Below are 22,226 nucleotides of genomic sequence, written 5' to 3'. Positions count from 1 at the left end.
CTAAGCTGGTGGGACTCAGTGACACTGCAGGGGAAGGCTGTCATTTCAACCCAATTTTCACATCACATTTGCACAAAAATTTCCAGGCCTCGCCAGCGCTTTCAGCACATTTGTCAAATACCAGCCGCTGTCCCGGCGCGCGAAGGCTTTGCCCGGCGCAAGAGAAATGACTGCGGGTGCTGATGAGGGACCTGATTGTTTCTATGGCCCGTGTGTCCAAACGATGTCTCTTTGCCCCAGAAAACAGGCAGCAGAGCAGAGTCGAGGTGTCATCTGGCCAGATCCAGGCAGTTTGATGCATTTCTGTGATTGGGGTTTCTTGTAGGATGCAGCCTTGTGGCTCCCGGTGCTGCAGAGCTGCCTGGGCATTGGTCCCCACCTTGTCCACAGAGCCCCACTCCCCATCACGCTGGCTGGGCTTTTGTGGGGTCCCACCCCATCTCCTGGCGATGGCAGGATGGCATCTTGGAGCTGCTGCTTTGCTGGAGCGCTGGCATCACTTAGGGAGAGCTGGAGGAGGGGGTCAGGGAAGGAGCTGGAGAGGAGAGAGAGGGATGCAGGGAAGGAGAAGAGGGGGAATGGCAGAAGCCACTTGGGAGTAGCAGAGCACCAAGGGAAGAAAGAAATATTATTCCCCTAGAAGAGTATGTCCCTGTAAAGCATCACCAAATGCTGCCCTTCATCCCTGGCTCGACCCTTGGCGGCGATGCCCGGCCACCGCAGTGAAGGGACCCCCAGGGTGATGGGGGACCCTGCGAAGGGACAGGGTGATGCTGTAGGATGGTGGTGCCCACTCTCCTCATCCCATCCCCAGGCCCAGGAGCACACGGGGAGCAGCGTGTGAGCTCTGGCTTGGCTGAGAGAGCCGGGGCTGCTGATGGACCGAGCATCGTGCTCCCTGTCCTCTTGGTTGCCGCTGCCCTTGAGCAACAGCTTCCCATTTAATTCACTTGCCGGTGAATTTGATCCAAACTTCTGCAACCACATCATAGCAAGTATAATGCAATCTCTTTCTCTTTTTATTATATTAAGCTGGGTAGCGCTGGCTAATTGAATCTGGGGCTCTTGCCTCTTAATTAAGAAAGGTCAGGCTCTGCCGAGCGCGGGCAGGTAGCGCAGGGATCGCTCGGGGTGGGGAGGGGCCTGAGGGCTCCTGCTCTGTGCAAAGGCTGCTCTTCATAACGAGCGACTGACTTCTGGATAATTTCCCTTTTTTTTTGTGGAATCTCTGAGCGTTTTGGCTGTCTGTCTTGGCCAAGTTAATGGTAAAAATGTTGTCAGCTGGTGACCCTGAAAAGCGGGGACTCTGCCACCCATGGGATGGAGTAAATGGGCTGATCACCTTCTGTGTGCGTGTGAACCCCATTATTCATTGTTTTTAAATATCAGCCCTACACTCCCTGCCTGCACGGCATGAGGAGGGGGTAGGACTCCCCCCGGGGCAGCTCCACTCCCTGCGAATATTTATCTCATGCAAAGTGGGCTTTGGGCTTAGCTCAGCACCGGGACGAGAGGCCGTGGCAAAGCCACCACTGCCCCTCATCTTTGGTGTCACCTCCTTTCCTTAGCTGCTGGCCGAGGACCAGTGTGGTCCCTGGTGCTTCCCAAAGCCCCGTTGGTTGCCCCTTTGCTGCCCACACAGCAGCAGCGAGCGGCATTCAATAAAGCACCTTCTGCTTTTTGCTAATTGAAGAGTTTCCCTTTGTCAGCCTCTGGGCTCAAAGGAGGATCAGTACAAAGCCGTAGCCATCAGCACTTTGTGTGCCTCTGAAAATCCCATTAGCAGAAGAAAGAGCTTGAAGTTTCATTCAGCTGGAAAAAAAAAAAAAAGGCAAAAAAATAAAATACCCCCCCCCTCCAACCTTCTGATCTCTCAGCTGCACATTAACATACTGCCCTTGGCACTGCCAGAGTCCCCGTCCTGGGAATATTTAATCAGAGTGAAGCGTTATATTGGACTGAAATGTATTTGCTTGAGGGAGCGATATGCTGATAAGTGGGTCTGCGGTGAAAGCTGGGGGAAAAAAAACCTGCCATCAGCAAGTAAAATCCCTTCCCGCTTTCCGGGTCCCCCCCCTTCCCCAGGCTGTTTTCCTGCCTGAGGGATGTTTGTTCCCACAAGGGGAGTTGGGGTGGGAGGGCAGGGACCAGCCCTGGGCTGGGGGCATGGACAGAGCTGGGGGGGTGGGATGGGGGGGCCGTGTCCGTGCAGGGACCCACCCCAAGGTGGGGAGCACTGGGGCTCTAGGCAGGTGGGTGCTGCTTTCTGCCTGCACTGGGGGGGACCCTCTGGTGGGTGCAGCCTTGGTGCTGGTCCCCCCATCTCCCTCCCAGCTGCATCTTGTTCCCTGTGTGCAGCGGGTTGTGGCATCTCAGGGGGGCTGTGCTCTCCTGGCTACCCTCCGCTTGCAATTAGTCACTGGTGCTGGTGCCAGCATGCTAATGAGCATCGACGGGCACCCATGGTTTTGCCATCTGTGGCGTGCCGGGGGAGGACCAGGAGGGTGCCTTTGGTGCCATCCCATGCTGTTCCTCCCATTTCAGCCACTGCTCAGCTCTTTGTGTGGGGCTGCAGTGAGCGTGGGTCTGCTCATCTGCCTTGGGTGGGTGTTAGGGCTGCTCTAGGTCTTGGAGAGGGAGGAGGTGAGGTCAGAGTGTCTCCAAGCAGATGCACATCATGGTTGTGTGCCCATCTCTGCTTGCTGAGGAGCTCATGGTACCCAGACAGCATCCAAGCAGCTGCCTGCGGTGGCAAAAGCATCACCCAGGTCCCGTGCCCAGTTGAGATGGAGCCCGTGGAGGAGAGCCAGGCCCAGCACAGGGTCTTCCCCACTGCCATGGAAGATTTTCCATGAAGTGCTGCCTCTCTGGGGAAGCATCCATCTGTCTCTGCAGGTTTTGACCCAGCAAAGCAGGCTGCTCCCGAGCCTCCTCCCTTCCCTGCTGTCTACCTCGCACAGCCCTTGCCGGCGCATCCTCCTCTCCCCTTTGGGATCTTACAGGGATTTTTTTTTTTTTAAATTCTTTCTATGTTCTCAAGGGCTTTGCAGTTCCTCACTGGCAGAGCTGTGGACGTGGCTGGCTCTGCGGAGGGATGCTTTCCAGCCCCCCCCCCAAGCCAGGGAATGCTGGTGGATCCCCCGCGGCTCCTGCCCCCTCCTCCAGCTCTGCCCTCCGCCCCTGCCCCCGCAGGACTATATTTGGGCTAAATATTCCAGCCCGTAGCCCCAACCTGACAGTTGGAATGTCTATCCCGATATCTTGTAAACATTTCTTCCGATTAAAAGATCCAGATTGCTGGCGACCGAGCCCGTGACTCAGCCCCATGTGACTTCCCAGGAATTCGCCCAGGATGGGCGGCAGGAGCTGCCAGCTCCAGCCCCGCACGCCCAGCGGGGAGGCACCTGCTGATTCATCCTCACCTTCTTCTTCTCCAGCCTGATAACGCTACAGCACGGGCTCCCAAACACCACCCTCTACCGTGTTGCAGCGAAAGCTCTTGTCTGACAAGGGCCACGCTTATTTTCCTAGAGCCTGGAAGCTGCTGCCTGCGGGTCGCGGCAGCCGCTGGGGTGTTTTCCATGCCAAGCTGGAAGATAACCCCAGCACCACGTTGCACCAGCTCCTGGGTTTCACATCTCTGTGCCCTAGGCAGTCGGGATTTGGCTGGAAATTCCCCCTAGAAGGTTGCGAAAAAATTTGGAGCCAGGTTTGAACCATCGCTATGAGGATTTGCTGCGGCAACTTTATTCTGCCCCAAAAGTAACAGCATCCCAAGTCTGTCCTGGCAGCTTGGCTCTTTAAAATTGCTCTAAGAGGCAGCAGTTGGGGCAGGGGATGGACTCTGCTGGCCCTCGCAGTCTTAAGGTTTTTAGGCAGTCAGTTAATGGTTTTGACGGTCTTAATTTGGAGTGGGAATGAAAAGTTCGAGCAGTGACTTCAGGGTAACGCCCCTGGGATAAGCTGTGACATGGTTAATAGAAAATTGTAATGTTGTTAAAGTGCTTTTTCTGTAAAATGCCAGAAGAGGAAATTAACAGTGTGGGTTCTTTCTTTTCCTAAAAGTTGATATCGTTCTTTTAATTTAATTTTTTTAATCCATTACATCAGCACTCAGCACTTTCACCACGCGGCTTTCATTTTATGGCAGTTTTCTCATTAGCTGTAGCCACTGATGTCAGCGTGGGGAGAACACACCATGGGTTTGCCGTGCAGGTATCTAAATGGCAGGCAAGCTCTCCACGCAAAACCAGATAAACTCTAACCTGGAGAAGGTGGCGTGGGCCTTGCTTTAAAGGCCAGAACAACCTTTCTGATTCAGCAATGGCTGCTCGCGGATGCTCGTTCGGATGCTCCGTTGCTTCCTTGACGGGGTGCCATGCAGGTGGTTCGAGAGGGTGAGCATGCTGGTGATCCTGCTCAACTGCGTGACGCTGGGCATGTTCCACCCCTGCGAGGACATCGCCTGCGACTCGCCGCGCTGCAGGATCCTCCAGGTATGGCTCGGCCACTGCTTTGACCTTAAAAACTGCCCCAGGTTGATGGGGAGTGGGAAGGACCGAGTTGTGGCAGAACTGGCTCCAGCCGTGGTGGAGGTACCCTGGGATGGCTGGGTCCTGCCTGCACCAGAACTTAAAAAAATGTGGATTTTGGTGCTCGCATGTGAACACATGGTGTCACCAGGCAAAGCCCCTGCCAGGCTGTGCTGGCTCCAGCGTAGCCAAGCCTTGCTTGGAGCGCTTGGGGAGGGTTAACCATCGAGTTTGCAGGGAAAGCAGAGCCCAAAATATGCTCGTCCCTTTATTCCAGTGCTGTTGGCCAGACTGAGTTGGGGGAAAGACACCAGGCTGCTCGCAGCACTGCCTCTGCTGTGCTTTTAGGTGTCAGTGGTGCAAAAGGAGACTTCGTTGGACTTGGGTCTCTAGTTCCCTTCCCTGGTACGAGCGTGCAGCGATGCAGGAGCATCCCTCCTCCGTGCCTTTCTTTTGCAGAGCTTCGACGATTTCATCTTTGCCTTCTTCGCTGTGGAAATGATTGTCAAGATGATCGCACTGGGGATTTTTGGGAAGAAATGCTACTTGGGAGACACGTGGAACCGCCTGGACTTCTTCATCGTCATCGCAGGGTAAGCTCTGCGTGACGGCTCCCTCTCTCCCTGTGTGTCTCTGTTGTCATTTGTGGCACCACTTGGCAAGCGTTGGAGTTGAGGGAGTGACTGGTTTGTGGTGGTGAAGGCTGGGGACTTGCTGGGCATCGGTGCTGTCGGCGTTATCCATCCTGGCTCCGTGGTGGGGATCACTGCCCGGACCGCAGTGGTCCCTCTGGTCCTCTCCATAGCTGGCGGGAGGAAAGCTGACGCTCAGCTCATGGAGGAGGGCAGGGCAACAAAAGCTGTTTGTAGTGGATTTTGGCCAGCCCGCGCCCTGGGGCTCCTCGCCGGGTGATGGGCTCGGCTCTTCCCCCTGCGGCCCCGCTGGTGGTTTTGGTTTCCATCAGGCAAAGTGGTGGTGAAGCAGGCGGCTGGGAGCACGGAGCGGCGTGCCAGGGAGGATAGTTCAGTGAAATGTGCATGATTGCCATCGTTATTATACTTTTCTTTTTTAGTGAGGGAAAGCGACCAAGTTTGCCTTTTTTTTGAGTGTTTTCCTTTCAGAGGCACCTGGTTTGAATTAAAGGCTCTTCCAGCACCCGAGAGTCTCCTGGCAGAGGCTGGAAATCCACATGAAAAGTCCCTGGCCCCCGGCCAGTGAGCTGAGTTTCTTTGACACACGAATCGCTCACCGGCCCTCGCCTCCCCTCCCTGCTCCAAGAGCCCAAAAACCTTTGGGAAAACAGTGGTTTTTTTCCTCTTTTGATAGATCAAATTTACTGGATTTTCCTGGAAAAGAGCAGGGGACCCTCCCAGCTGGGCTGTTTCCCTGGCGTGGGTTTGGTGTGTCTCAAGAAGGAGCAACACCTTGGTGGGCTTTGCTTATGGTCCATAAGGTCCATGCTGGCCCCGTAAGGTCATGGCAGACATCTCTGCTAGGCAGTTGGGAGAAGCAAAGCACTGGCCCAGTAAAACCAGTAAGGAGGTGCCAGGTGTACCAGCACATCGCCATGGAGTGCTGCAGAGGCCAAAAGATGGATGATGGCTCAGACAGGAGGCAGAGATAGAGGGCAGAAAGGCTAAGAGCTGTAACTGTCCCCTCCCATCTTCTGCAGGAGGTCACAAGCTCATGCTTTGCAGCTGCACCAACCTCTGACTCCTTGGGTTAGGAGAGGGCTCAAAGTTTCCTCCTGAAGTTTCTGAGCAATGTTAAGGGCTTCAGCAATGGGACATTGGACAGGGTGGGACCCTGGGTCTGACTGGCTCGGGAAGGGTTATAAACATCAGCAGCACGACCAAGGGCTGGAGCCTGCTAAAGCCACCCTGCATATTCTTTATTTTTTATACTGGAATTGTGATGAACAACTAGACCCAAGCAAGGCCAGGTATCCCACCTGGGGAGGCTTGGGGAGGCATGGTGGTGGGTGCTGGGCTGCTTCCAGCTCTACTGCCCTGGGGTGCTCCTGTGTTCCCCTCCCAGCCCAAGCCTGTTGAGGTTGCAAAGCGTCTGGAGCCAGAGTAGAGTTGTCCTTGATGTGCTTCTATAGAGAACCCACCACGATGGGACCTCAGTCTAGGGGGCCATCAGCAGAGACTGTCCCAACTCCTACTGCTAAAATATATCTGTGCTTTGCCTAAGTATATTGTCCGATCTCCTGCCTACCTGGATGGACATTTGGGTGTGTAAGAGCCACCTCCTTCCCGGGCAGAGGACAGAGTGGCACCGACCCCCCCTCTGACCCAGCTGCCTTCCTGCAGAGACATTTATTTGCTGCAGAGGTTTCGCAGCCTCGCGGCTTGACCGCTCCCGTGACTCCTGCCAGGTCGGCTTTGCCTCTTGCTAAATGATGGGTCTTTCCTTCGCGTGCGCGAATTGTCCCCATCTGGGCCCCATCAAAACCAATTCAGCTGACGAAGGATCGAAGGGGATTTAAATAAGGAAGCGGAGCCTCTCCTCCCCCAGCGCCTGCTCCCTCTGCTCCCCTTCGCACCCTTGAGCTCTCCTCCAGCCCTCTCCCATCCATCCTGGGGTGCTGCATCCTCCCGGGACCATCGCTGCCCTCCTGGAGGCTCCCTCAGCCCCCCCCGGCAGCACCAAGTGCTGGGGAAGCCAAAGGGGCTGCAGGAAAAGAGCCACTTTTGTAGCAGAGTTAAAAAATCAGGGACCTAAGCCTGTTATTAGACCCAAGATGTAGTTAAAAAAACACTGTAAGAATAAGAGAAAAAAAGCACTCCAGGGTCAAATCCCAATCATAGAATGGTTTGGGTTGGAAAGGACCTTCAAGATCATCTAGTTCCAACCCCCCTGCCCTGGACAGGGACATCTCCCACTAGACCAGGTTGCCCAAAACCAGATGGAGGGAAATTCCTCCAGTAGCCCCTGAGTGCAGCTCTGTGGTTCCCAAAGGGGGCTAATTACCCTGATGAGCATCCAGACCAGGGTGTGAACAGCAGAGCTCAGGAGGAAGGGATGAGCTGAGCTCAACGTGGAGGCATCTTCCATCTGAGCTGGGTGTGTGATGTGGGGAAAGGGGCCAGGGCTGAGATGTGTCCCTGGAGGAAGGTGTGTGTGCTGGGGTGATGCTCAAATCCCCTCTGTATTTGCTGGATACTCGATAAAGGGCTTCACTTTTTTATGCAGGTCTCACATAAGGGCTTCAGCTAGGTTCCCCAGTGAAATGATGGGAGAAGAGACCTCCAAACTAACATTTTGATGTGACCCTGGTGACCACAACAAAGCAGCTCTGCTGCTGCCCTCCTGTTCTTTTCCTCCCCATTTTCATGCGAGGCAGAGGAGGAGGGAGGCAGCAGGACAATGTGGGCTCCCCGCTGCCCAGCAGGTCCCTGGGATCCTGCTCTCCCTGCCACTTCCCTGTCTTTGGGCTGCAGAAAGTGATGGCAGGGGGAGAGGAGAAGCAGCAAACCGTGTCCGTGGGGCATCAGGTTGGGCAGGTACGTCGTACTGGGGGGCACGTGGGATGTGCTGTATGCTCCCATGGGCAGACCTCCCATAGAGACCCTTCCCAACCGCCACCTGTCTAGGAGAAGCTTCCAAAATACCCTCCAAAACCCTGTGGCATTTCATCCTCCCCGTTCCTTGAGAAGTTTCAGGACCTGTCAGTGGTTGAAATCATAGCAAAACCTTTTTTTTTTTTTCTTTTTGGGTGTATTTGCCCCAAATCTGCTGCTTGCAGAGGGCTGGGAGAGCCGCTCCGGTGCTGTGATCACTCCCGCCGCGCTGCCGGCCACTTTGGTGGCATGCCATTAAGTACTTCTCAGCTCTGTTTAAACTGTCCAGACCAATCTCATGAGCTCATGGAGAGTAAATGACTTCTTTGTGACAATGTAATGCAATTAGCGCTAATTGTAGAGTGTGTAATGTCTGCAACACATCTCTGTAATTACAGTAAAACTTGCTGGGGATGAGAATAGCGCTGTATTATCAAAACTCAGCTTAGTGAAACACGGCTTTGGCTGTAGGTTAAGGAGTTGCATGGGGAAAAGGGAAGGAGAAAAAAAAAAAGGTGATGAATGACATAATTACGTTGTGTTATTTTAAAGAAGAGGATTTGGGGAGTTAGCTTTTCAGAGAACACTTGAAGGTTAACGGGCGTCGCAAGGCAGCTCTCAGCCTCTAAAGACCATTCAATACGATTTCGACCTCTCCGAGCGCAAAGACAAAGATGTATCAAGGATGAGCGCTTGTTTACATCCAAAAATATGCAGAGTCATTTAGTTTAGGCTCTGGCTGGTGAACTGGAGCTGTGGGATGGAGATGTGCTGCTTTGGGACCCAGCACCCGCTCTGCATCCCGCTCCTCCAGGCAGGGAGCTCTTCTCTGGTTGGTCTGCAGGAAGAGGGTGGCCACAGGTTGAGATCCACCTGCTCCTCAGCTGGAGCCATCCACATCCCCAGCTGCATTCTTGTGGTCCCACCAGCTTGTTTTGATTTTGGCCAGGTGAGGACTTCCCCAAATCTCTGCATCCCAGTGGATTGAGTTGTGCTTTAAACCGTCCTCATCAAAAAAAAAAAAACCAACAAAACCAAACAGCAAACCTAAAACAACAATGGTTAATTGTTTTCCCAGGAGAGAGTCTTTAAATCGGGGGATAATTTGGTACAACAAGAACTTACAGGGTTCCTCTCTGCCCTCTCTAGACACAGGGTCATGCAGGGCTCCGGATCCGTGCCTGTGCTTCTGCTCCTCTCCGAGCAGGGCTGTGCATCATCCCCTGTTTGAGTTGTGTGGGTCTGCTCTCACTCCGGGCTCCGTCAGTTGTTTGGCCAAGTCTGTGGAGTTTGTGCTTTGCTCATTGTAACGGTAACAAGCCTCTTAACAAACTTTGTAGGAAAGTTAAACGCTTCTGGAATATTTTGCTTACGGTGTGAGACCAGCCGGGGCTGGAGGTGGTTGGCAGGCTGCTGTCTTCAGGAACACAGACACCCTTTCTTTTTCTCTTTGCTTCCTGAACACTTCTTCTAATGTGTGTTATCATTTTTCCTCCCCCTGTTGAAGGCTGTATTAAAGAGTTAGCTCCGCTGAAGCCTTCATAAACAACACTTAAGGATGTCTTGCTCCCTCCTGGTTTTGAGGGCTGAATTTCAGGGATGAAACGTGCTGCAGGAAGCCTTGCTGTATTCTTAGATAACAGGAGTGAAAGGGATGCCGCAGTGCCCAGTTCCATCCCTGCTCCATCTAAACCTGGATGGTTTCTGAAACGCTCTTTAGCTCAGAAATTGGGGTGAGGAGATGCTGCCAGACTGGTCTCCGCGGGGAGCCGTGATCCTGTGGCTGCAAGGTTCCTGCTGGGTGCTTTGGGTGAAGCTTCCAGCTTGTGGCCTTCACCTCAAAGCCCCGTTTGCTTCACAGGCAGGCAGGGCTCCTCTGAAGGGTACTTTGTCTGCATGAAGCTGATCAAGGGCTGTTTCAACTCCATGGTCCAGAGATGGGGAAGAAAGAGCTGACATGGGGCGGGAGTCCCTGCTGCGACTGCGGGCAAAGGCTCTTCTTCCCCCATGTATTAGTCCCTTCATCCCTTAAAAATAAAACAAAAAAAGTAGATAAAATAACAGAGAGGCAGGGATGAATGTTGCTTTTTCATCCCCTCTGCCTGCCTGTATCGATCCCTCTCGCCCTGAGGAGCAGCACCTTGGAGACGTGGCTGCGCGGTGCCCTCTGCGCTGCCCGGGCACCCTGAGCGCCGCGGGGTAATTGCCCGTGTAAGTGGCCGATTTGCACACGCAATTACCCAATGTGCAATCACAGCTGCAGCCCCTTTGAGCTGCAGTGAGAGCAGCACCAAACCCTCTCCCAGGAGCCTGCCCCTCTCCACTGCTTTCCAGGAGGGATGCAAGTGTCTTGGAAGCTGGGAGCCTCCTCCTGGGGTCCTGCTGCATCCTGGTTTATCCTGAATTCGGTGCCCTTTGCTCCGAGCAGAAGTGGCAGAACCACATCAAGCTGACACTCATGATCACAAACCTCCAGGGGTTCAAAATCTGGGGTCAAGCTTTGCAATTTGGTGCCTTAAATTACTTTTTGGAGGATGAAAAGCAACCAAGCCCTGGGGCTGGTGAAGATGCTCTCTGCTCCCTGCTGCCTTACCCCAGCCTTTGCAACCTTCCCAGCAGAGCATCCCCAACAAGCCGCGTCCCTGACTCACATCAAAACCTGCTGGGTAAAAGAAACCCCTCTGCAGCCTCCCTCACAGCTGAGCTGACTCAAACCCACCTGTGAAAAGCCTTGTTTTTTTAGGTTTTAGGACTCCTTTGAAAGAGAATTATTTCGTTTCTTTCAGTTCTTCAGGTGAACTTGCTGCTGCTTCAAGAGCCTCATTAGTCAAGTGTCCTGGCTGGGACATACGGTGTGGCTGGATCCAGCAGGCTGCAGAGTTCACGCTCCCTCCGGTGCTATTCTTTTTATTCCATTCATCTTGATTAAAATGACTATTTTTTTAAAATTAAGCAACACCCCTGAACGCAGTGGGACTCGCGAGGCTTAAAAATCAAAAGTGGAGCAGGGCGAGGGCCGGGAGGAAATTTCATTCCAGCTTTCTGAAGATACAGCGCCGCCTAAATAATTTCCCCTTGTCTTTTCCAACACCAAGTGGCTTAATATCATCCACTGATTGCTGCACTGTGTAGATAAAGGGTGTCTGGATGCCCAGTTTTGGAAACCTTTTAAGGCTGAATAAATCTGAGCCTATCTCTTGTCAGCAGGGAGCGGCGGCTCTGCCTCTGCAGGCAGAGGGGTGGGCAGCTCCCAGGGATGCTGCCCTCCCTGCAGGCACTTGGTCACATCCCCTGACTGTGTGGCACCCCCAGCACCCAGCTGTGAAAGGGAGCAGCCCCAGTTTTCCTCAGAAAGCGCCCTCAGCACAAATTTGGATGGGTTTTCACACCACCTTCTGCTTCCTGAGCAGGAGTGATCCTGGGGATGGGAGCGGAGCCAGGGCTGCAGGCAGGGTGGGTTGGAGAGGTGATGCTGGGTAGGTGTGGGAAGGGCTTTGCTGGCATTTCTGTACTCTGTTAGAGGCTTGCTGGGTAAGAGGAGCCCCTCTTGTCCCCCCCAGAGCTCCTGAGCATCACTTCTGCGAGCTCTCCTCCGCAGGCAGGGGTGCTGCCTGACACTGTGCTTACGAGATCCTGCCCAAGGCTTTGGCTTTTATATGAAAGAAACTCCCACGTGCTCCGAGTCTTGCTGTCTCCAGGGAGAACAGGGATGGATTTCAGCTGCCCGGTCCATCCTCAGCCATCCTTTGTGTCTGTCTGTCTGTCTGTCTGCTGAGTCCCGGGAGTTTTCCTGCTCGAAGGAGCGGTTGCCAAAGGTTTGCATCAGCTCCCTCTCTGCATCCCACCACCAGCCCGTTGTACGTCTGGCTCTGCAGATGCTCTGCTTTTATTCTTAGAAAGTCCTAAATATTTCCGCTTTCCTTCTGAATAACTCCAGCGATCGGGGGTTGCTGATCACTCTGACGAGTCTCAGCATTTGCTGTGAATCCATCCTACTTAATGCTGAGTATTTTTCTGAGCCTTTTTCTTGGCTGGGTACCCGGGTCCGTGGCAGAGGCGCTGACAGGCATCGCGCTCTCCCGTTTGAACAGAAATGACATTTGAGTTGAAGCTTCATCGGGGACTTTTTACACTGCAGATTTTCAGTGCGTAAATGTTATATATGCTGGTAAATGCACCTGTCACCTCGCCAGTTGGTGACATCCTGACATTCGCTCTCCCTGGGTGTCTTCCCTTGCCAGGGAGGTGGATTGATTCCTCCCGTGCATCCCCTTGCCTTGGGAAGTGACCTTAGAGCTGGGAAGTGGTGGGCTTCTCATTGGACTTGCTCTTTATTAATTGATTTTTATCCACTTTTTTTTTCTCCCCCCACCAACACTGTGTTCTCTCAAGGCCCTTGAGCTGTTAGTTGTCAGCAACGTGTGGATCCTGTAGTCTAGGTCTGGGCTGAGCTTGCGGTGCTGTAACACTGGTACTGGCAGCAGAGACAGGGGGGCACCCACCTCCCCTTGGTCTTGGTTTTCCAGTGTTTGTTCAAGCTGGTGGGTTGTTGGTTGGTTGGTTTTTTAAGTTAATTTTAATTGTTTTTTTCATATGTTAAATCTAAATGCGTTTTACAACATGCCCTTTGCAGATTACAAGCACACGCAGCTCTGGAAGTGAGTCTAGAGCTGTCATTAATCAGAAAATTATTTGTCTTGGTGCAAATAACCATATGCTGCTCTGAATTCTGCTGGTAGCCTCTGTTCTAACAACGGATGAAAGAAAAGCTGTGTGTTTGACATGGGCTTTTTACCCAAATCCTGCAAACCGTACGAAAATCTTGTTTTAAAACAGCAAGTGAAACTTGAGAACCATTAAATGCAGGGAAATTGTTGAAAAGCTCACCCAATGCAGTGAGTCCCAGGCACCGAGGAAGGGGCTGGTTTTGTCCCTGAGGCCAGGTGAACTTTTGTGGACACGCTGCCTTCCACTCTGGTCAGAGGACAAGAACAAACTCACAGCATCCACGTGTGTCTGTCCCACACTCATGTTCTGGGGTTGCCCCATGGCTGTGGGAGTCAGCTAAATACAGAGGAATGTGTTCAGGTTATTTTGGTCTTAGGTGTGGTTGATCGTCATCGCCCTCATTAGAGCCTATCAAGAGAAACGAGATAAAATGTCACTGCAATGAGTGTGGAGTTGTGTATTTGGGGGCTAGGAAGACAAAGCCTTCTCCACTCTGGGTGCTTGAGCAGAAACCTCCAGCAAAGCTAACACAGCTGATGAATCCTGCAGGATTTCCAGTGGTGAGGGAGAGGGCAGCACTGATGCCTTTGTGCAAGGCGCCGGCAAAGCCTCTTCCAGAAGTGTGATGTCTAATCAGGTACAATTAATTCAGGCCAGGGCAGGTGTGGAGAAAGGCTGTGATTGGGAAGCAGAGAGCCTGTCTTTGAGATGGGGCTGGAAGAGCTTGGTTTGTTTGGCTTTGCAAAATCAAGGCTGAGAGGAGATGTGATTTGTCCTCTGTAAATATATCGGGTGAGTAAACACCAGGGACAAAGAGCTATAGAAACTACTTAAAAGACAGTGTTGGCATAAGAACAAATGGATATGAGCTTGTCCTGAATAAATTAAGGCTGGAAGTTAGGCTTCCAACCACCCAACTAGCTTTAAGATGGAACTTGATAATTTTTGGAAGAGATTAATATCCTGTGGTTACTCGTGGCGGCGGGAGGTGGGCTGTGAGGGAGCCTCATGGTCCTATTTCTTTCCTTTGCCTGGCTTTGCCTCTTCCAGAATGGTTTTGGGCAGAGCTCTTGTGTTTCCCCATGGCTGGAGAGCAAAGTGCTGGTGGTGACAAGACTAATGGCAAAGGTGCCATGATCAGGGTGAGTCGGTGTTGGGGGACCCCAGGGACTTGCAGCAGTCCAAGTGCAGACTAAGACATGTGAAGGTTGTGCCTCAGTGCCCTGAGCTGTGAAATAACCCCATCAGGCACAGTGTAGGAGGTTCCTTGGTCTGTGTTTGCCCCATTTGTTATCTACAAGTGTCATCAGTTTTGATTTGTGTGCTTGCCCATCCGCCTGAGTCCCACCTGCCAATGATCCCTGCTGGGAAGAGATGGCACAGCTCAGTGTCCCGTGCTGCGTCCCAGATTTGTTAGAGTGTCTGTACAATTATTGTTAAAAACAGGGATGTGTCTGGGAATTGCCTTCCCGGAGTGTGTAGGGACTTTCAGAAGCTTCTGCCCTGGACCTGTACAAAAACAGTAACTAAAGCGGATGAGAAAGAGAGAAGATCTGTGGCTGTGTGAGGTGGTGTATCATGTTCTCGCGCGTTGACTTTACTCTGATACACAAACAACCCTTAATTAATTCCTCTGGCAAACTTTCCTGATGGGAGAGATGCAGTAGCAAGTCCCCCTGTGAGCGGTTGGCATATAATGTTTGATAATCTAACATTTCTCCAGAAGATCCTTGACGCTGCTCCGCATTGGTGTCTTTCGCAGGATGCTGGAGTACTCCCTGGACCTGCAGAACGTCAGCTTCTCGGCCGTCCGCACCGTCCGCGTCCTGCGGCCGCTCAGGGCCATTAATAGGGTCCCCAGTAAGTTGGATTCTTATTCCTCCCAGTCGATGCAAGTTCTTTATATCTGTATCTTTATATCTTTCCATGTGCCCTAAACATGGAAACGCGAACACAGATGCTTCCCGTTGCAGCTCAAGCGTTCACCCAAGCCTGGTAGCGCAAGGTCCTACCACCACTTACTGGTTTCCAGTGCCTGGCACTCTCCTACCTTTAAATAATATTGCTTTTGATGCCTGTGGGATCAGAGATGAGCCACCAGTCAATAAGATATCCAGCACTGTCTTCAGACACCCGCCTTTCTCATCTGAAAAGGGTCTTAGGAGGCTGCTAAGGTGAAGGGGTGGAGGTGATAGGGATGGACTGAGCCAACAGTCTTTGCCAGGCAGCACAGGGAGAGGGGTATGAGCAATGCCGCTCCCACCCTTCCTGTGCTACCTCATCCATTCCTGGAGAAATTGGGATGAGGAAATCTTGTGCCTGGAGACAGCCCCCCAGGAGGTGCTGAGGAGCCTCCTCTTGGAGCATCTCTTGCTCTAATCCCCAGAGCTGGTCCGTACAGCAAAAATCTCCACCACGTCCAAAGCAAGCCTGGGTGGGATGGGAGAAGACTATTCAGTCCTGGTTTATCAGGTCATGCATGAGGATCTCAGACCCCACCTTCAACAGCAAGGGGTGGCATTGCCTGCTCCTGCATGGCAACGGGCAATGGCAGCCCAGTCCTGAGCTCCCTCCCTCTCAGGCGCTGTACAGATCAGGTGGGTTAAGTGTAAGTACAACAAAATGCATCAGAAACATTTGTTTCCTGGTCCTACAATCCTGGGTATTGAATCCAGCATTGTTTTAGCCAAATTAAATCTGAGTCTGAACTGCCCTGTCTGAACTAGCCCAATGCCTTGACGAGAACTAATCACCTCCAGTTCTGTCTGCCAATGCTGGAGGTGCCTGGGCTCTATTTATTTTGCTGGTCCTGACTCTTGAACTTTATCTGGCTTTGCTGTTGCTGCTGCTTCAATCGTTACAGCAGCTTCAGAATCCTGTTTGCAATGTTTTTTTTTAATCCCCACTGCTGAACTGATGGATGGCTGAATTTATCCGCCGCTGTCTAACTGGGGATGTAATTCGCTTAATGTATTTTTAAATCCCAGGTAATTTATCTTAGCTCCTCTGCAACATGGTTACAATGGGGTGGAAACGTAAGGTGGGAAAAGAAAAAAGAGTTTTGTATGATGATAAATGCAGTCACCGCAGAAAGTCATTTCAGTTAATTAGGAGTTGACGCAAGGTGGTTGTTCCCCAATAGAGGAGTGAAAGAAAAACCCTGATAGAGGAGGTGACAGCATCAGGAAGAGAGGGGGGGGAAAAAAAGTCTTCTTGAAGTATCAAAGTAAAGGGTGCAACAGTAAAGCTTTCTTTAAATGAAAATCAATATAAGCAAGTGAGAGAATGCAGAAGATGGGGAAGGAAGGAGAGCAAGAGATGAGCAGAATATTACAGAGACGTCAGATGAAATCAATTTTTTTGTGTGTAAATGTCAAGTTGAAGTCACCATCAATTTGTCTTTGTTACAGAACTGGCTGTTCCTGAACTTGTGAGAATGAACTGCCAGAGAGAGTCCTGTATTTTAAGGAAGAGAGGGGATTTAGGGTAGATGAGGGGAATTAGGAAGGGAAGGGAATTTTAATATATAGAGTGGGGAAATAAATACATCTGAGCAAGGGAGAACATCAGGGTTTGGTCTCAGGGAAGAAAGGAGACGTATAATTGCTAGAAAACTTTAGGAGAAGAGAACTTGAGATGGGGAGTGAAGGGAAGGAGAGGAGAAGGGAAGGTAGGTCGTGTGCCCAGGAGCAGGGCACAGATGAAGGGGGTATCCCAGGGGCTTTGGGGAAAAACCAGAGGGGACTTGGGAGCTGCAGGTGTTTACAGGCCATGTGTGGGTGACAGGGACAGCGGATGGGAAGGCAGCATCTGTCAGTGGAGGGAGAGATATGGATGGGAAGGAAAAGGTCAGGAGGACGATAGCCGAAATAAGAAAATTCGGTATGGACTTTTCCTCTTTGCTGACCTCTTCCTCTTCTCCTCAGGTATGCGCATTCTGGTGACGCTTCTTTTGGACACGCTGCCCATGCTGGGGAATGTCCTCCTCCTCTGCTTCTTCGTCTTCTTCATCTTCGGCATCGTGGGAGTCCAGCTGTGGGCAGGTTTGCTCAGGAACCGCTGCTTCCTCCCCGAGAACTTCAGCATGTGAGTCTGCACAGGCAGCAGAAGTGTCTCTCCAGTTCAGGCCAGTCTGTCCATCCAGGAGACAAGGATATCTTCCATTATCCTCCTGGCCTTCTGTAAATGCTCCCTGCTCCTAAATGCCACCACAACTCCTGCCCAGGCATGCACAGCCGGAACAGATCGAGCTGTGACAATTTGCCATTTGAGTCCTGCAGGACTGTTCTTAACCCTCAGCTGGCACTTGGGAACCTCTCTGATTGATAAGAGCCTCCAAAAAACCCTGAGCGTTAGAGTTCAGGCTTTCTAAATTCAGCATATCATTAACGTGTGACCTTTTCTGCATTTGTTGAGACGTTGAGGTCTGAATCCCTTTCAGCAGCTGGTGGTGTTTCTTGGTACAGCATTTGTAGTCCCACCTAAATCCCAGGGAAAGCTGATGGAGCTGCCATACATTTCAGGGTGCTAAATCCTTTTCAGTCTCAAAGCAAGAGATAGTCCCTGTCCCAAAGTGTTATTTTTCACAGCTCCCTGGATTTTAAGGCCGAGAGGTCTATTGTGATCAAATGGGGGTTTGTAGCACCCAGTTTCCTGGCCAGCCAGCTTCCCAGGTGTAGGAATGTTTGAACAGTGGTTGAAACATCTGTCTGTTCTGGGAGTGGCAGCCTCTTTCAGACCAGGATTTCCATATCTGTTGTCCTAATTACCTGCCTTTTTCCACTACCTCCCTCCCGTTGAATAGTAGAAGGCCTGGTGACCCTAAGCCCTTGATGGCTGCTCTGCTGAGCCCTGGTGCTCCAGGCTGGTGCTCAGTTATCTGGTTGCCTTCATATATGGCAACCATACTGGAAACATTGCCGTGAGCTCAGAACCAGAGGAAAATGCCAAACTTTCAGGCTTCTCACTTGTTATTAGGTGTTATTAGCTGCAAAATAAAAGGCTCCAAAACTCTGTCACCTTCCCATGGATCGCTTCCAAATGTTAACTCAGAGTTGATCTGGCTAGATCCACAGCAGGATGGAGAAGTCCTGCAAGCCCAGAGCCTCTCAGCAGGATCATAGAATGGTTTAGGTTGGAAGGGACCCTAAAGATCATCCTGTTCCAACCCCCCTGCCCTGGGCAGGGACACCTCCCACCAGACCAGATTGCTCAAAACCCCATCCACCCTGGCCTTGAAGAACTCCAAGGACTGTGGCTAGGCTGGATCTCAGGTCTGGAGCTGACACAACGCAACTTTTATCCTCTCCCACGCATCTCCTAGTCAACTGCCACCCCTCTTGTAGGTGGTGCCCTCAAAGGGCAGTTGGGAGAGTCATTACCAGGGCACGTTCCTGTTAAGTAAATGACCGGAGAGCCGGGGGAGTGCTTCACTGCTGGGTAAATCCAATAGAGCCACAGGTTTGGGTGCTGTTCAATTGAGCCAGAATTCCAGGGGTTTAGATAAGCTTTGGAGGGTATTAAAGGCAATTCTGCAGGAATTAACCAGGCTGAACTAGGCTTAAAAATATCTTTGCAAGCTTTAGTGGGAGTCCTGGCAGCATTAAGGAGATAGCTGTGTGCAGAGCAAGAAGCCAGTTTCTGGCCGGCCATGGGTTGTTTCATCTCCCTGAAGAGTGTTTTTGCCTGGTTTTCTATAGTAAAGCCACCCTTTTCTTGGTACAGCATTTGTAGTCCCACCTAAATCCCAGGGAAAGCTGATGGAGCTGCCATACATTTCAGGGTGCTAAATCCTTTTCAGTCTCAAAGCAAGAGATAGTCCCTGTCCCAAAGTGTTATTTTTCACAGCTCCCTGGATTTTAAGGCCGAGAGGTCTATTGTGATCAAATGGGGGTTTGTAGCACCCAGTTTCCTGGCCAGCCAGCTTCCCAGGTGTAGGAATGTTTGAACAGTGGTTGAAACATCTGTCTGTTCTGGGAGTGGCAGCCTCTTTCAGACCAGGATTTCCATATCTGTTGTCCTAATTACCTGCCTTTTTCCACTACCTCCCTCCCGTTGAATAGTAGAAGGCCTGGTGACCCTAAGCCCTTGATGGCTGCTCTGCTGAGCCCTGGTGCTCCAGGCTGGTGCTCAGTTATCTGGTTGCCTTCATATATGGCAACCATACTGGAAACATTGCCGTGAGCTCAGAACCAGAGGAAAATGCCAAACTTTCAGGCTTCTCACTTGTTATTAGGTGTTATTAGCTGCAAAATAAAAGGCTCCAAAACTCTGTCACCTTCCCATGGATCGCTTCCAAATGTTAACTCAGAGTTGATCTGGCTAGATCCACAGCAGGATGGAGAAGTCCTGCAAGCCCAGAGCCTCTCAGCAGGATCATAGAATGGTTTAGGTTGGAAGGGACCCTAAAGATCATCCTGTTCCAACCCCCCTGCCCTGGGCAGGGACACCTCCCACCAGACCAGATTGCTCAAAACCCCATCCACCCTGGCCTTGAAGAACTCCAAGGACTGTGGCTAGGCTGGATCTCAGGTCTGGAGCTGACACAACGCAACTTTTATCCTCTCCCACGCATCTCCTAGTCAACTGCCACCCCTCTTGTAGGTGGTGCCCTCAAAGGGCAGTTGGGAGAGTCATTACCAGGGCACGTTCCTGTTAAGTAAATGACCGGAGAGCCGGGGGAGTGCTTCACTGCTGGGTAAATCCAATAGAGCCACAGGTTTGGGTGCTGTTCAATTGAGCCAGAATTCCAGGGGTTTAGATAAGCTTTGGAGGGTATTAAAGGCAATTCTGCAGGAATTAACCAGGCTGAACTAGGCTTAAAAATATCTTTGCAAGCTTTAGTGGGAGTCCTGGCAGCATTAAGGAGATAGCTGTGTGCAGAGCAAGAAGCCAGTTTCTGGCCGGCCATGGGTTGTTTCATCTCCCTGAAGAGTGTTTTTGCCTGGTTTTCTATAGTAAAGCCACCCTCGGAGGGAATTTAGAGCTTATGTATGGGCTGAACAGGCGCTGTGAAATGCAGATGAAGGCCCTGTTTCTGGTTTTTAGGAAGCTTGGGAGGTCCTTGTACATAGAGTCTCCACAAGCCATTCTCAGCATCTCCAGGAGGACAGGAGATACAGGAGCTTAAACTGACTGATTTTCATCTTACTGTATCAAAGATGTGTTCAGAGAAGCCCTGCTGGGCTGAATCCTGCTCCTAGTCCCCTAAAGTCAAAGCTGGAGCACTTCCAGATGGAGTTGCTCTAAATAATGTCACCAGAGGGGCTGCTGAGTGGCCAAGTGCACTGCCTCGGTTTCCCAAAACCCAGTTAAGGGATATCATTTCACCCAGCGGGACTGCAGAAAGTCCAAGAGGATCCCTTTTAAAAAAAAATAGCTTCAAGATCCAGAATAACAGACGTCAGTCTTAGCTGTTACAGCTGTTACCTTGCCAGACTGCCCACAGTCGGTGTGCAAACCCCAGCCCTCTCTGAACTCTTTCAGCCCCTACACGGTGGATTTGGAGCGGTACTACCAGACGGAGAACGAAGACGAGAACCCTTTCATCTGCTCCCAGCCCCGGGAGAACGGGATGCGCTACTGCCGAAACATCCCAACGCGGAGGGAGGAGGGTCTGGAGTGCACCCTGGATTATTATTCCTACAATGACACCACCAACACCTCCTGTGTCAACTGGAACCAGTATTACACCAACTGCTCTGCCGGGGAGCACAACCCCTTCAAGGGAGCCATCAACTTCGATAACATTGGCTACGCCTGGATCGCGATATTTCAGGTGAGCCCTGTCTGCAAATTGTTAGAAGGTGGGCAAACAGCCAGTCGTGCCACCCAACACATTCCCAGGGGCTGTGTAATCACACTCCTGGGGGCTATGTTGCACCAACAGGCATTTACACAGTAGTGCACGGGTGCTCAAAATGCCGCTGGCACAATTTGATGCCACCTTTGAAGATGCCTTCACCTTACAGGCATGGACAAAACCCCAGTCGCCAAACTGTGTGTGTGGTGAGACCATCCTGATGTGAAGCAGAGCCTAGAGAGACTGCTCTTGCCTCTGCAAAGTGCTGTAGTTGTAGTAGGCCTTAGGTCCAGCTGGAAAAGAAGGGCTGGATTCAGCCTGGGCAGCTGGTAACGTGGCTGTTGGCATTGGTGGGAGCAGGATTTGGCTCCTCAGTGTCTTGGACAGCACCAAGACCAGGTATGAGGTGTCAGAAATGACCCAGCCAGGAGAAACGTTGCTTGTGCATTTAATGTTGTACCTGAGCCTTGACGGGTTCGTTTTCCCTTCCTATCTCCACCAGGTCATCACACTGGAAGGCTGGGTGGACATCATGTACTTTGTCATGGATGCACACTCCTTCTACAACTTCATCTACTTCATCCTCCTGATCATTGTGAGTGGCCTTAGGGAAACATGGGGGGACCTCCTGGAATTTGGGGAGGGCAGAGTAGAGTGACCCAGAGGAACAGGGCAGATAACACAGCGAATATAAAAGCTGAGGTAGAAACCAGACTGCTGGAAGACACACAGCTTCAATACAGCACTGTACTGCAGCTGCATTTTGCTGCAAGCATGAAGGAAGGAAGGAAGGAAAGATGTGTTTAAGCTATGGTAGATACACTTCTGTTGCTTCTACTATTTCTCTCCTTGTGCTCCAAGGTCCTCTCTGTTAGTTGCCACCTTGAATTTAAGTTTAAAAGTAGGCAAATTTCCCCTGGTCAGGTTTTGAGCTCTGGAAGGGGAGGAGGCTGCCCAGAAATTCCCCCATATTGAAGAACCCAGCTGGTTGGGTCCTTGGTGCAGAGGGGACATTTCAGGAAAACACTCCCAAACTTCAGAGAGCACATTAAGAAAGGAGGGAAGAGATTACTGCCCACAGCCCACCCACACTTCACAGCATCACATGAGACCACCCACAAAGGAGCCAACAAAGAGTTTCTGTGGGGTGGGCTCCATGATGGGCTTCATCTATGCAAGCAGAATTGTCTACCGTGACTGGCTGAGCTCGTTGTCTAGACTCCCTTTATCATCAAGAGAGAAAAATAGGTGCTTTAAGGGGGTGATTCATCTCCTCCGAAGGTAGACATCCAAAATAAATTAGATGCATTGCAGACTTGATGTGCCTATTTCTCTCTTGACTCTAAAGGATCATTAGGTGCCTCACTCAGATGTAGCTGAGATAAGTGAGATAAGTCCCTTTCTTGCTGTCTAATTGGACTAAGTCGAGCAAAATAGCTGCACGTTGTCCATTAGGCCATTGTGGGGATTTCTGCTCATTTCAAACCAGGACTCAAACCCTGATGAGAAGGTAGGAGGTCGTTTAGCCCATGATGCTTTTTCTAGTTCATCTATTAGCTTCCCAAAAAAAGAAACAATCCCTTGCTCTCAGCATCCCCG

At 51.4% G+C, this 22,226-nt stretch overlaps 1 protein-coding gene across 10 annotated transcripts in view; it reads left to right on the top strand.

Moving 5' to 3' along the window:
• Positions 1 to 4,390: 4,390 nt before the first annotated feature.
• Positions 4,391 to 22,226, top strand: part of CACNA1G (calcium channel, voltage-dependent, T type, alpha 1G subunit) — a 107,896-nt gene continuing 90,060 nt past the window's right edge. For all 10 annotated transcript variants that reach the window (XM_014952049.1, XM_014952057.1, XM_014952017.1 and 7 more), the window contains exons 1-6: positions 4,391 to 4,496; positions 4,992 to 5,125; positions 14,589 to 14,686; positions 16,753 to 16,912; positions 20,312 to 20,603; positions 21,130 to 21,222. In XM_014952049.1, coding sequence (XP_014807535.1) covers positions 4,404 to 4,496; positions 4,992 to 5,125; positions 14,589 to 14,686; positions 16,753 to 16,912; positions 20,312 to 20,603; positions 21,130 to 21,222 — 870 coding nt within the window. In that variant the 5' untranslated portion in view covers positions 4,391 to 4,403. The remainder of the gene's footprint in view (positions 4,497 to 4,991; positions 5,126 to 14,588; positions 14,687 to 16,752; positions 16,913 to 20,311; positions 20,604 to 21,129; positions 21,223 to 22,226) is intronic.

Source organism: Calidris pugnax, unplaced genomic scaffold, assembly GCF_001431845.1.
Source record: "Calidris pugnax isolate Ruff unplaced genomic scaffold, ASM143184v1 scaffold9, whole genome shotgun sequence".
Classification (NCBI taxonomy): domain Eukaryota; kingdom Metazoa; phylum Chordata; class Aves; order Charadriiformes; family Scolopacidae; genus Calidris; species Calidris pugnax.
This window is presented reverse-complemented; position numbering and strand designations above follow the sequence as displayed.